Raw genomic sequence first — 15,004 nt, forward strand, 5'->3', positions numbered from 1 at the left:
TAGCTGAAGGTGGTGTATCTTCTTCTTTTCTCCTTTTGGTTGGGATTCCACAGGGTTCTGTTCTTGACACTTTGTTGCTTTCTCTTTCTATGTTATCTTTTGGTGATCTTATTCATTCTTATGATTTTCAGTATCATACTCAGCTGTAATTCTCCCCTGCTGCAGAACGTTTTTCTGATATTGAACATTGTATTACAGCATGTCTTTCAGTTATTTCAGCATGGATGCTGCATGGTTGCCTAATGCTTAATATCCAAAACCATTACAACATACATTTTCCATCAATGTTAATAACGTTCCCATTTATTCTGTAAAGGAAGCATGCGGTCTTGGTTTTATTTTTCATTCTTCCCTATCTTTTATCCCTCATATTGTGGCTGTTGCAAAGTCAAGTCACTTTTTTCTTTGTAAGATTGCCAAAATCTATCTGCTTCCTCTGCAAAGATTTTAGTTCATGTCTTGGTTAAAGTAATTTTCTTTTGACTGGTCTTCCATTATTTAATCTTCATCCTCTTTCCATTCAGCATTCTACTGCTAAGAAAATCTTTTTGACCCATCATTCTAATCACATCACACCATGTTTAACACCACTGTATTGGTTGCCTATTCTTTTTAGGATTCAATTCAAGTGTCTTTTTTAAAACTTTCTATTTTGGTTATATCTACTTGTCAGTTTTCTTTATATTATATTATATTGTTTTAGTACAGTCTTCCCTCCATATTCACCAGGGTTAGGTGCACAAGACCCCCGTGAAAATGAAAAACCATGAATATGGGAAAAGTCCAGGATGGAGGAGGAGCATGCATGTATTCTTCCTGGCCATGCAGTGGGGAGCATGGCTACCCATGAGGGATTCACAGATAATCAAATCTGCAAATGTTAAACCTGTGAATGCAGAGGGCTGATTGGATTTCTGTATAGATAACTTGTTTTACAATTGTATTGCATAGTTTTATATTTCTGTTACTCCTGCCATCTCCTCTGTGTGTGTGTATGTGTGTATATGTGTATTAAATTGTATGCCTTTTGCAGGGCTGTTTTTTCTTGTTCTTTTACTTGTAAAGCACCATGTTCACTGATCGCACAAAATAAAATACAATGATGATGATGATGATGATGATGATGATGATGGTTCCAGTTACTTTTGAATAACGAGAAAGAAAATAGTTAACTGAAAATGTATAGCTAAAATTATGGCTAACTGCTTTTGTGGGTTCAGAAATGAAATGAAACTGTAACTAATTACTTCTGGAAAGTAAATTTACAAACTTTAGAAGAGCACTTTAAAAAACGAGTTATTATTATTTAAGCTAAAGGCCATAACATCTGAGCATCTGAAAGGCCTCTAAACTAGTGTTTTTATTCAAAGTGTTTAGTGCCAGTGCTAATGCTTAACTTTTTTGTTTTGTGTTTCTCTGAAAAATGCTTTTGCATTTTTCTATTACTATTTCTTCAGATTTAATTATACATAATAAGTAGGACTAATGTATAACATTAACGTATTCTTATATTCATCTATCAAAGTTCTTTATATGTTTTATTATGTATATCCTACATATATTCAGATTTAATAGGATAATAAAAAGTAAACATTGGTGTTTTACTGAAAGATGTAAATCATATCCGAGCCTAATAACTTTGGATTGTTAGTGTTAGAGGCAGAAGTGGTATCTTTGAAAAAACAAACAAGCAACTGAGCTTGGGGGTTAAAAAAGGGGAGGCTATGAGTCCCAGAATTCTGCAGCCACTGGCTGTGGGATTATAGCAATCGCAATAGCAAGTACATTTCTATACCGCTTATCGGTGAACTAGCATTCCCTAAGCAGTTTAAAATGTGTGAGCCAATTGCCCCCAACAAGCTGGGTACTCATTTTCCTGACCTAAGAAAGGATGGAAGGCCGAGTGGACCTTGGAGCCCTCCTCTAGGATCGAACTTACAGTGCTGTGGCTACAGTACTGGCATTTAATCACTGCACTACCAAAGCTACTTTATGGGAGATGTAGTGCAAACAAGGAACCACAGGTGCTGGTGGAGGCTCTATTTCAGAGGAAGGAACTGTCAAAACCACTTCTGAGTACTCCTTATCTGAGAAACCCTAATTGTGTGTTGAGTTACAACTCACTTCATCTTCAAACAGACTTTGATTTTGGAGAAAAAGCAACTGTGGACCAAATCTGAAATAGGCTGTGGGTCAGGACCCTACTCTGGTTTTCTGTTAAAAAATAATGTTCTGTTGGAAGCTTTGAACCTCATGTTTACCTCAAATGCGAGACAGGTAGAGGCTCCTGTTCTAGTTTAGAGCTGTTTTCTCCTATTTCTATAAACCATTATGTTTCAGTTTAAAAATCCACAAATCTGACTTTGGCATGTAGTTATTTTGTTATTTAGAGTAATTTTATGGAGTACTTGTCCAATGTCCTCAGGGTAAGCCTTTGTAGTTTTATCTTTTAACAGTAAGTAAAGTCTGCCTTTAAGGGAAAAGGTGGAGGTAATCTCACAATAATATTAATCTTAAAGGTTGGACAAAAGTCAACACAAATTTAGTGGCATTGTAATATGTCACATTGCTGTGTGTAGTGCAGTCACAACTCTTTGAAGTGTCATTCTAGCAAACTGTAGTTATGGTAAATACTTTCCTACATATTACTGACAGTGTTGATCAAATGCACTTAAGTTCCATGGAAATTATCTGGATTGTACTTCTGCTGTAACTCATTCTGAGAGCCTAACTGAAAAGGTTATAAATATTACAATGAATAAATTTACACTTAGATACCACTCAAGGAGCAGACTTGAGGCAGATCATTGATCAAGGATCAGGATATGGGGTGACATGCTGAGTAGTCATGCATCCTACATGAATTCGCTTGAGTGCCTTTTAAAAAAAAGATGCATTACACTAGAATCATGGAAGTGTTTCTTCCTATGATTGTGATAAAAACAGGTTGATTCCCATATGCACCCATGGCCATAATTTTAACAAAAAACGTTAAATCCTAATTCCACTGAGTGGGCCATTTATGGTTATCATTTATGATTCTGTTGAGTGGAATCATAAGTCCATTTACCATTTAATACTTAAATGAAGCTGATTTTTGGAGCAGTAGGAGATTAGGCTGGCATGTTAAAATAATAAAATGATGTGAAATAAATTGTGGTTTCTGAAACCCCAAGAAGTCCTAGCTGTGTTAATTTGAAATGAATATATTCAGGCTCAGTTGCTGTTATTATTGTTTGCGCTGTCATCAACGTCATCATTCCCATTATCATCAGTTTGGGATTGAGTACCACTGAATTTAATGGGGCCTACTCCAAATATGGCTGTTGACTACTCTGCCATTTGACTGTGAAGCAAAGCATTCATTCTACAGTCATACAAAATCATAGTGGTATTGTACAGTTGGCCCTTTGTATCCATATATTCTGTATCCATGGATTCAACCATCTACAGCTTGAAAATGTTTTTTAAAAATCCAAAAAACAAACTTTGATTTTGCCATATTATGTAAGGGATACCATTTAACTATGCCATTGTACTGTATATAATGGGACTTGATTATCCACAGATTTTGGTATCCACAAGCGGGTCCTGGAACCAAACCCCAGCAGATACTAAGGGCCCCTGTACGATGGAAATGAAGGCTCTTCAAGAAGGAGCAATTTTCTTGAGTAGTGTAAGCTATTCAGTTGTGATTTGTAAGGATGAAATATCTTTTAGGGTGAAATTGTGTCCTTACACTGGCTATCATTGGGAAGGAAACATCTTACGGTTGTTTGCTGTGTGCCTTGAGCTAGTGTACATTCATCTACCACAAGTATAATGTACAGTGGACATCTGGGTTTGTAATACTTATACTAATGTGCAGTAGAAACCCAAAGGTTATTTTTGTGCCCTCCCAAATGGATAATCTATGCACCCTTGGCAATGGCATGTGTAATCAGGACCTAGTGTTAAGTATACAGTATCTTGTGATTTATTGGTTGGCATAAATTATGTTTTCATTACCTTGTTTAATCTCTTCAGTGAAATGCTGTTAACATGGACTGACAATAAATCTTTCATGCTGCTTTCATTTAGCAGGCTTCAGCTACTGAGACAGAAATTGGGCCCATGAAACTGACACAAGATCCTATTCAGGTAAGGTTTTGTTTTGCTTTAGCAGTAATTGCTATGTTTGACGTTAAAGGTCAACCAACTTCTGCAGTTCTCAGCTCCAGAAGTATATATTTTTTTCATATATTTGAACTGAAATGATGAGAGCTGTACATTTTAAAATGTGAGTATTCTTGTGATGCCATAGTTAATAGTTAGCATTAAACAGTTTGTAATGTAAGCCTCTATCTCAAAATATTCAAGAAACTGTGTGAAGTTCAAATTCTGAACTAGCATGCTTCACACTATAAACCCACTAAAACTGTTTTTCAAGAATATGGTTAGAGTTACATAATTTTTACACTTTAACTGTCTGACATCTCTAGCTCTTTTTTTCATCAGTCACAGAAATTCTGCCTACACAGAGATTATATTTCTACCATCAGTTAATGATGAAGGAAAACATAGTGCACTTACTATAACAATTTGACCAAAAAAGTACAACTTAAAAAATAAATTCAGTATAGGTATCACAGAAATATTCATACCTCTCTCTGCAACATCTTTAGGGTGGTATGCTCCAGCCTTTTTAGACCTGTGGCTTTAGGTCTGGGAGAATTCAAGGTTAGCACCTACAGACTTTTCAGCTATTTAAAAACAGGTTAGTAGGGAAGCCAACAGATTTGAGTACCATGATACAGAACTACATGGTTCTAAGCAATTAATGCAGTTCCATACCATCTAGAATGGTTTGTCAAGAATAGCCAGTCTGTGCAAGCTCAGTTACAGAAATGTGTGTTAAATCAAACTCTTCTGTGTAGTTCTCTCTCAGGTACTGACCAGATTCAGAACCAAAGTTTGTAATTGTTACTTTTTTTAGACTTCCCTTTTCAGAATCCCCAGTCTGCATGGGGATGCTGATTGTATTCAGCTGCAAACACCTAGTTTTCTTTCTAGATAAGTCATATCGTGACATACATGGTGTTACAATTGTAGTATTAATCATCATATCACTTATTGTTGGAAAACCAGCCGTTAAGATAAAATGAAATCAGGGTCACCTTGTCAAGCCCCTGGACTAAATGTGTTGATTTTCACATGGTGACACCATGGCTATCAGCCTGACATTTAAAACACAAAACAAAACAAAAAAACCCCCATAGAATCAATCTTACTTCCACCTATACAGGGTGTGCCAAGGAAACAAACAAGACAATCTTTTCATATGAAATAAATGGGACTTCACAACCTTTGACATTTACATTACAGGAGGGTAGTTTGAATGATTCTTGACAAAGCATGTGAATGCTGAAACTGACATTTTTCTAAAGCTTGCTCTTTCTTTCTTTCTTTCTTTCTTTCTTTCTTTCTTTCTTTCTTTCTTTCTGCTACATAGTAAATGATAGATTGCTGTGATTAATTATGTTCAGTTGTCAAACAGAGCATGACCTGTGTTGTTGTCTGCCTTCAAATTGTTTCTGACAATTTACCCTAGGGCAAACCTATCATGGGGTTTTCTTGGCAAGATTTATTCAGAGGAGATTTGCTATTGCCTCCCCCTTAGGCTAGAGCATGTGACTTGTCCAGTGTCACCCAAAGGTTTCATGGCCAAGCTGGGAACCTAATCTCCAGTCATAGCCCAATACTCAAACCACTACGGTATGCTGGCTCACCAAAGTACAACCTGTCTGGAGGCCATGTGGAAAAGGGTGTAGTGTGCTTTGGAGTATTAAGTCCTGAACCAATGAGTAGGTTGCTGAAAAGGGAATAGATCTGATTGATTGTATCCCTTCAGTTCTCTGGCAGTAGATTGATTACTCAGTTCTTCCCAAATTTGAAAAATATCAAAGCAGGAAAAAGTTTCTTTTGGGGGCTACAATTCCCAAATTCCCCCTGTCAGGAGGACCACCTGTAAGAGATTTTGGGAGCTGTAGTCCCAAAAGGTAACCTTTCCAAAGTCTGGGAAATATTAGTTTTGATCCTAACTATATAATGTAACTGTACAAGTTAAATGTGGCTTTTAAATGATTATCTTAGTGCTGCTGATGAATGAGTGTTCCCTCCCAGATATTATTGGATTGTATATCCCTTGGTCTCTCAACAATTAGCTGTGCTGACTGGATCTGATGGGATATCCAGTTCAGCAACTTCTGGAGGGAAACACTTTCCCAAGTAACATAAGATAGTGATTCAGAAGTATTATCATTATTATATGCAAACAAGTTGACTTGCTGACTTATTGTGACCCTATGAATGAGGAACCTCCAGGAGACCCTATTAGGAACAGCCCTGCTCAAGTATTGCAAGCGTAGCATTGTGGCTTCCTTGAGTCTATCCATCTGGGATGCAGTCTTCTTCTTTTTCTACTACCTCCAACCTTACCAAACATTGGCCCGGTACAGATGGGCCCGAAAGGGTGGACTGAGGCCGTCTTTCATTGCTACGCAGCAGCCCGGCAGCAACCAAATTGTGCGGTGCTGCTGCACAGCAAAAAAGGAGCACTAAAAAGCGGCTCCTTTTTGCACCGCTGCAAGCAGCCTGTGGCAGCACAAACACATCACTGCTGCACTGCTCCATTTGGATGCAGTGCAGCAGCAAGTCATCACTGCGCACGCCGTCTATACAGTGTTGCGCAGTGATGATGCCCTCGTCGTGTGCTAGGGTTGCGGGGCATGTGGGTGCTCCACTCTGAGGCAACCCTAGCACTGATGGAGCATCATTCAGGGCCTGTCTGTACCGGGCCACTATTGTCTTTTCCAGTGAATCCTGTTGGTGTAGTGGTTAAATGCTGGAACAATGCACTCACTCACAGTCACAAGGTTGTGAGTTCAATCCCAGCCAGAGGCTCAGGGTCCACTGAGCCTTGCATCTTTCCTTAGGCCGCTAACATGAGTACCCAGCTTGTTGGGGGCAATTAGCTTACACACTGTAAATGGCTTAGGGAGTGCATAAGTGCACTGATAAGCAGTATAGAAATGTACTTGCTATTGTATTGCATATCTCATATGACCGAAATACAATTGCCTCAAATTAGTTACAGTGGTACCTCGGGATACGAATTACCCAGCTTACGAATTTTTCGGGATACGAAAAAATCCCATAGGGATTTATTGTTTCGGGTTACGAACGTTTTTTCGGGTTACGAAAAAACGCCGGCGCTGTTTAAATGGAGCCGCGGCAGAGCCGCGGCTTTTTTCCCCATTAGCGCCTATGGCAATTCGGGTTACGAAGGTTTTTCGGGTTACGAAATTAGCCGCGGAACGAATTAATTTCGTAACCCGAGGCACCACTGTATTTTGAAAGTCCAGGGTTGATTTGCTCTACTATCCACTTGTCTGCATTTTTGGTGATTCATGGTGTTTATGTAGGTGTTTGTGGGTGTGTTTTCAGTCTGTGAGTCATTGTTTAATTTTTCATATATTTGTCATTTTTTGAATAGAATTTGCATGTATTTTGTCTCTGTACCTTGAATCAGCTCATGCCATCTTTTCATGGTGATTTATTTCTTCCAAGTGTTTTAAGACCTCTTCTACTTCACTTTCTAAATATTGTAGGTTCTTCATCAAAAGTTCTTGGAAGCAGTCTGCCTTCCTTTAATCTCTTCTGTACAGCCCCTCAATGTATTACTTCCATTGTCTTTTTATTTTGTTCTGATAATATAGTTCCCCTTTTGGACATACAGCATCCCTACTCTGAGTTTAAATTTCCCTTTGATTTCTATGATGTTGTGGAATAGGTCTCTTGTTTTTCCTTTTTGTTGTCCTCTTCATTTTGTTTCTGCTGATTATTACAGTAGTCTTCTTTTTCCTAAATACAAGCTGCTGAACAGTTGCGTTGATGACATTCTCCTGCACTTTATTGAGGTGGGAAGGAGTTGTGGGAATTTTTTTAAGGTACTGTTGTCTTTTAATACTAGACTATCAATGCTTAAAATATGAAGTGTGCTTTGTGTTGTGAGCCACTTTGATTGTCTCGTCACAGAAAAGCGGGATAAAAATTAAAAAAATATTTATTTATTTATTTATTTATTTATTTATGTGTAACTGGAAGTTGCTTTAATTGTAATGTGAGATTGTATTTTGTATTCACAGGTATTGCTGATCTTTGCAAAAGAAGACAAACAGAGTGATGGATTCTGGTGGGCTTGTGATAGAGCTGGATATAGGTGTAACATTGCTCGGACACCAGAATCAGCACTTGAATGCTTTCTTGATAAACATCATGAAATAATAGTCATAGATCATAGAAATTCCAGATACTTTAATGCAGAAGCCATCTGTAGGTAATTAATTGTCCTTGTGCTTCATATCAACCTTGGAGAACTGTTTTTGTTGTTTTTTTAAATAAATGCAGTGTTACCATGTCCACTTGCTTCTACAGTGGTAGTAATATATCTATGTCACTTTAGATTGCAGGAGGAGAGGTGTCACATGATTGTATATTCTTCCATACAGAATAAATAATCCCTGTATACCAAAAGATCTCAAGAAGAAGCTAGAGTTTTATGTGGAGAGAGTTTGTGTATGAAGGGAGGAATATTTGTTTATGTGAGTCTGATGGTCTTTTTGACTGGAGGCCTGTGACAGCAGAAATAATTGGCATAAAGAAATGCTTGAAATCTGGAAAGTAGTCCTGTACAAACCAAAATCAATACTTTGCTTTAGCTGCTAAGAATGGAAATGTTGCAGGGAACTAAAGACAGGTTTAACTTAGCAACCATCTTGTTATACAAGAGTAGAGACAAGTGGACACATACTGTAGTTTATTGCATGCTGGAGCAATCAAGTGACCTGAAAAACCATCTACAGAGTTAGTTGTAAACGTCACTGGCTGGAATTAATGTGTAGACTTAATGTCTTTGTAAGTGGACATACATCTGTGGGAAGTAGAATTGAGTAGATTTGCAATTCCATATTCAGCCAGGGGTTGTTGTTACATTACTTCGAAGGTGAGCCAGCAAAGTGAACATTGTGCATCGGGAGTGATGCGCAACAGGATCTAATCAAGGCAGGGAATGCCAATGTGTATTAGCAGAGCCTATTGTTCTTTGAGGCATTCTTGTCAGTGCCCTCATCTGCATCTTTGCAATTCACTGGGAAGGTTCTTTAGCAGCTCCGCTATGTAACTAAATATACATAAAATTATTCAACATAGACTGCAATATAGGATTGAAACCTTTTTTATATATATATTAGCATGACAGAAACTGACAGTTTCTTCCTTAATCTCAATGTCTAAAAGTTACAAATTCTTTCAGATACAGTTTTCCATTATCCACGCTATAGGCTAGGATCCAAAGACATCCACATTGGCATGACTTCGTTTTTTGTTTCTTCTGCAGTAGTTCTCATTGCTGAAGCAACAAGACACAGTTTTGCTTTGAGACATGCCTTGTCTTTTTAGAACTAATAACTGATGTAGAGAGAACCGTATTGTGTGTTAAGTTCTCCTGCGTGCATACATGCATATGTTAAAACACTGTAGGTGTTTTTTTAATTGTTACTTAAAATTGTTTAATTAGATATGATAAGGTATTTCCTAATTTCAGGGCAATTCGTGTTACAAAGCCTGCAGAACATACTGTAATTCTCAGTGTTATTCCACAAATGTAAGTATTTTTGAAAGTGAATCTTGATGATACTGTTTTTAAGTAGATATGTTTATCTTAACCTTAAAACATCCATAAAACTACTGTTCATACATGCTATGGAAAAATCTTCATTATAATGCAGAATCTTGTATGTGATCTACGCTAATTTTTCAGAAATTATTTTAGAAGTGTTGCAGAGCTTCCTAGCTTTTTTTTTAGTATATTGTATAAACGTCTCATATGAAAGCATAGAAAATATAGAAGTCTATATGAAAATCTCACCACACACACAAAGAGAATGTCAGACAAGATTAATTCATTTCAGACTGTGATTGGTTGTTGTATTATTTACACTTGCCAAAAAGTCTAAGCAAATCAGACAGCCTTCCCCAACTAGACGTTTTTCAGATGTGTTGGACTGCAATTTACACCATCTCTAGTCAGCATGTAATTGAGAAAGGGTTTGAAAGAATATTGTACTCAGGAAGAAGAACATTAAAGCTTATCAAGAATGTGATGAATTCACCTCTTTATCCAACATATACTGTGCAATTGAGATATGTGAATCTTGTAAGGCTCAATTGGCAATACATAAAAGAAAAATAAGGAAAGACTACATCTGGAAAACAGATATTAGTTGGATAACTGAAAGAACTATAGCTAAATATATTTTATGTATAAATAGAGATGGGTGAGAATTTTGTTTCAGGGATTTTTTTGAAGAGTAAAAATAAAAAATTACCAACATTTGCCAAAAAAATGCGCTCAGGATGGAAGAAAAATGTAAACACACTCATTCACTCAATCACACATAAACATGAAAGATACTAAAATTGACAAATTCATCCACCCATGTCCATGGATTTGAGCACTCAGTCCTTAAAATCTAGCTTGGCCTGCTACATTAATTCTGAATTAGGGTTGCCTCTTCTATTTCATGAGAAGCTCACTATCTATGACAAATGTGTAAGACCCCTACAACATGATCCTACCTATGCCTCAAAACCCTTTTTGTATTGAGTTTGGCTGATAGAAGTAGGAGAGAACTTCATTTCAGTTTGTTTTGGAATCATTTGCCAGCATGCACAGTTGAAAGGAATGTGAGGTTTTGGAGGAAAAAAAAGATGTGTGGGAAGGCAAGAGTGAAGTATGCCCCCTCCCTATGCATGAGTATTTTTTATTTCTCTGAGATATCTTGGAGGAAGCTGATTATCTGGACCCATTTCAAATTGGCTTCAGGGCGGGATACGGTGTTGAGACTGCCTTGATCGCCTTAGTCGATGATTTCCATCTGGACATCGATAGGGAACATGTGACCCTGTTGGTGCTCTTGGACATCTCAGCGACCTTCGATACCATGGTATGCTTCTGGAACGCCTGAGGGAGTTAGGTATTGGAGGCACTGCACTCCAGTGGCTCCATTCCTACTCTCGGGCAGATTCCAGATGGTGATGCTGGGGGACAGCTGCTCTTCTAAAAGAGAGCTGACATCTGGCATCCCTCAGGGTGCCATCCTGTTCCCCATGCTGTTTAACATTTACATGAAACCGTTGGGTGAGATCATCCAGAGACATGGGGTGCGGTGTTATCAGTACTCTGATGACACCCAAATTTATTTCTCTATGTCTCTGACTGTGACTAAGGATGGCATCTCTCCTCTGCATGCCTGCCTTGAGTTGGTAATGGGCTGGATGAGGGAAAACAAACTCAAGCTGAATCCAGAGAAAATGGAGGTACTTGCGATAGGTACCTCAAGCCCAGGGATGGAGATTTGTCAATCAGTCCTGGACGGGGTCACACTTCCCCTAAAGGACGAAGTTCGCAGTTTGTGAGTACTCCTGGACTCGTTGCTACAATTGTCATCTTAAGTGGATGCAACTGCCAAGAGTGCTTGGTACCAATTCGGTTGATACGCCAACTGCGTCCCTACCTGGACCAAAAGGACCTTGAAGCATTGGTACACGCACTGGTAATCTCTCGTTTAGGTTTATGTAATGCGCTCTACATGGGGCTACCTCTGTATCAAGTTCGGAAGCTTCAGTTGGTTCAGCCAGATTGGTCACTGGAACATCTAGGTCTGACCATAAAACACCAGTACTAAAATCTTTTCATTGGCTGCCAATTACCTTCCGGGCACAGTACAAAGTGTTGGTCATTACCTTTAAAGCCATACATGGCTTGGGCCCAAGTTACTTGAGGGAACGCCTCTCCCTACACAATCCTCCCCACACTCTCAAAACATCCGGAAAGCAGCTATTGGAATATGCTAAGACCAGGTTAATAAACAGCATTTACAGCTGTAGCCCCCAAACTGTGGAATGACTTGCCGGAGGAGATCCATCTTCTTACGACCTTAGATGCCTTTAAGAAGGTACTTAAGAAGGATCTCTTCCGGCAGGCCTGTCCACCCAATCTGTTATAAGAGAGTTAGAAATACTCCACCTCTATTTGTAATGATATGTATTTTAAATTATGATTTAGTCAATACATTGTATTGGTAATGGTATATTGTTTTATTGAGTGTATTTTATACGACATTGTAGTTTTAATTTTGTAATTGTTTTTATTGTTGTAATCCTGTCTTGGTCGCAGGGAGAGGCGGGAAATATAAATTTAAAAAATATTATTATTATATCAGAATATTTCAGGTCTCTTAAGTGACAGCTTATTCTGCATTTCTGTAGTCCTGCTGGCCAAGAAGAACCCTCTGTGCTTCCCCTTCTGCATGCAGGTTTTAATAGGGTATGTAAAAGTTATTTCAATTTTCTTTACTTACATGATAAACAAGTAATGTATCAATCATTGTTTTCTACCAATTATTAATTGCTTGTATTATTAACTGTTCATGTTGTGATCAAACTTCAGCCACTATTTCTTTCTGTTATTATTTTAACATAGTGAATTATTCACCCATATATTTATATCACATGCCAACTACAAAATCCACCTGACTCCTACGTATGAGTCCTAAGCAGCGAAAGTGAGGAAAACATATTGTGGACTGCTGCTGCAGATGGGTGTTTCAGGAGAAGAAAGGAAAGTGACAAATAAGTTTCTACAAGCCTGAACATGACTTCCTGTGATAGATGCCAGGAATGACATATTTTCTTTAGGGCTCTCTAGCGATATCATAATAAACATCTATAACTGCCTGGACCTCTCTGCTTAGTGATGCAGGATGGCCAGCAGTGGTTAGAGAAGGACTATGGCAACACTTTGCCTATAAAATCATTATGTAAACAAAAAATGGAACTGAACAGGGGAGGAAACTTAATAGTGCAAGTAACAACAGCCTTGGGTCCATAAAGAAGCCCTGTTCATACTTGAGAACTGTGGCTTCAGAAAGATTTGCATTTAAAAAAAACAAACAGGGAGAAAATGGGATTTCCATTTGATGCAAATGGTCTAACTCTGATTTCTAATTCAGTTCCTCATCTCCTTGTAATATTATTTTAACAAGCAATTTGCTACTCACTGGTCCCACCTTCCTGGTAACTCCTTACTGTTACATTCGGTCCTCTGTATCCACAGATTTTGCATCCACAGATTTAGCCAGCCATAACTTGAAAGTATTCTTAAAAATCCAAAAAGCAAATCTTGATTTCGCCATCTTGCCATAAATACTCATGTATAAGTCAACCTCATGTATTAGTCGAGGGCAGTTTTGGGGGCCAAAATCATAGATTTTGATATGACCTGTGGATAAGTCGAGAGTCAAACACTGGGACATGTTACAAAAGATCTAAAGGGGGAAACAAAGCACCATTTCTTTCTCTCCTTCTCCCTCTCTGGACCTCTCCCATGGGTCACAGTCTTGGCATGGAAAATGGGGAAACAAACTTCAGCACACACACACACACACACTTTCCCCCTTCCTTCACCCCCAAGATTTCCAAGGTTCATGATGGTTTGCAAAACGGGATACAGACCTCTCTCTCTCTCTCCCCACTCCCTTTTTCACCAGACTTTCCAAGACTCATGGCTTGGAAAACAGCGTACAAACTTCCCTCTCCCTTTACCACCAGGATTTCCAAGGCTCATGACTTGCAAAATTGGGTACAAATCCCTCTCTTTTTCTTCCCTTCAGCCCCAGGATTTCCAAGGCTCATGTCTTACAAAATGGGGTACAACCCCTCCCTTTCCCTTTACCACCAGTATTTCCAAACCTCATGGCTTGCAAAACAGGGTACAAGCCTCAGCATATTCTCTCTGCCTTGCCTCACCAGCTGTTAGCTCTGGCTATGAAGAAGGGCTGAGGGATAAGACACATACACAAACACACAGAGGAGAGTGCACAGGGATTCAAACAAGGAGGCAAGCTCTCCCTCTTTCTCTCTCTTGCCTCAGCAGCTGTTTACTAGCTCTGTCTGCAAGGGAAGGCTGAGGGATAAAACAGAGAGAGAGAGAGAGTGGGGACTCAAATGGGGAGCTGTTTAAAGATCCCTGGCTATGACAGAAGGGTGGGCACTTCTTTTAGGAACTTTATAAGCAGTATTGACTTATATAAGTTGACCCGTGATTATGGTGTCTTATTTTGGGGCATAAATTTCTTGACTTATAGTCGAGTATATATGGTATATAAAGGACACAATTTTACTCTGCCATTGTATATAATGGGACTTGAGCATCCACAAATGTTGGTATCTATGGAGGACCCTGGAACGAACCCTAGTACAGTGATGGTGAACCTTTTACACACCGAGTGCCCAAAACACAACCCAGATCCCACTTATTTATTGCAAAGTGCCACGTCCCTCTAGCTTTCTAGTATGAAACTGTGGCAAACTCTGTGCTAGGGCGACAGTATGTGTGCCCACAGAGAGGACTCTGAGTGCCACCTCTGGCACGTGTGTCATAGGTTCACCATCACTGCCCGAGTAGATACCAAAGACCCACTGAACTCAATGTTTTTAGAACAGGGTGTTACTTTTATTTACAGTGGAACCTTGCCTTACTCGGGGGATCCGTTCCGCCCCCCCCCATAAAGCAAATTCCGCCTATGCTCAAGCCCCATTATAGTGAATGGGGCTTGAGCATGTGGCGGTGCAGCGTGCGTGCGTGGCAGTTGCACGCTCCACTGAAAGAATTAAAGCACAGCTTCAGCATAAAGCAGAAGCCGCATATGGCCGCCTGTATATGAAGTGGGTGTGCTGTAATTTAAAAGATGACGAGATGTAAAGAGATTGTCGTCATTATTTTCATTTTGTGCCTTGAAGTCATTTCTGACTTAAAGCAACCCTAAAGCAAACCTATTACATGATTTTCTTGACAAAATAGAGTGGATTTGCCATTGCCTTTGTATGAGCTGAGAGAATGTGA

The 15,004-nt window shown here is 39.0% G+C and overlaps 1 protein-coding gene across 1 annotated transcript in view; it reads left to right on the top strand.

Moving 5' to 3' along the window:
* Window positions 1-4,055: 4,055 nt before the first annotated feature.
* Window positions 4,056-15,004, top strand: part of PDE8B (phosphodiesterase 8B) — a 43,153-nt gene continuing 32,204 nt past the window's right edge. Inside the window, exons 1-4 of the mRNA XM_042449680.1 lie at window positions 4,056-4,140; window positions 8,187-8,377; window positions 9,644-9,703; window positions 12,370-12,427. Of these exons, the coding sequence (XP_042305614.1) occupies window positions 4,114-4,140; window positions 8,187-8,377; window positions 9,644-9,703; window positions 12,370-12,427 (336 nt within the window). The 5' untranslated portion in view covers window positions 4,056-4,113. The remainder of the gene's footprint in view (window positions 4,141-8,186; window positions 8,378-9,643; window positions 9,704-12,369; window positions 12,428-15,004) is intronic.

The sequence above is a fragment of the Sceloporus undulatus genome, chromosome 2, assembly GCF_019175285.1.
Source record: "Sceloporus undulatus isolate JIND9_A2432 ecotype Alabama chromosome 2, SceUnd_v1.1, whole genome shotgun sequence".
In the NCBI taxonomy this organism is placed as follows: domain Eukaryota; kingdom Metazoa; phylum Chordata; class Lepidosauria; order Squamata; family Phrynosomatidae; genus Sceloporus; species Sceloporus undulatus.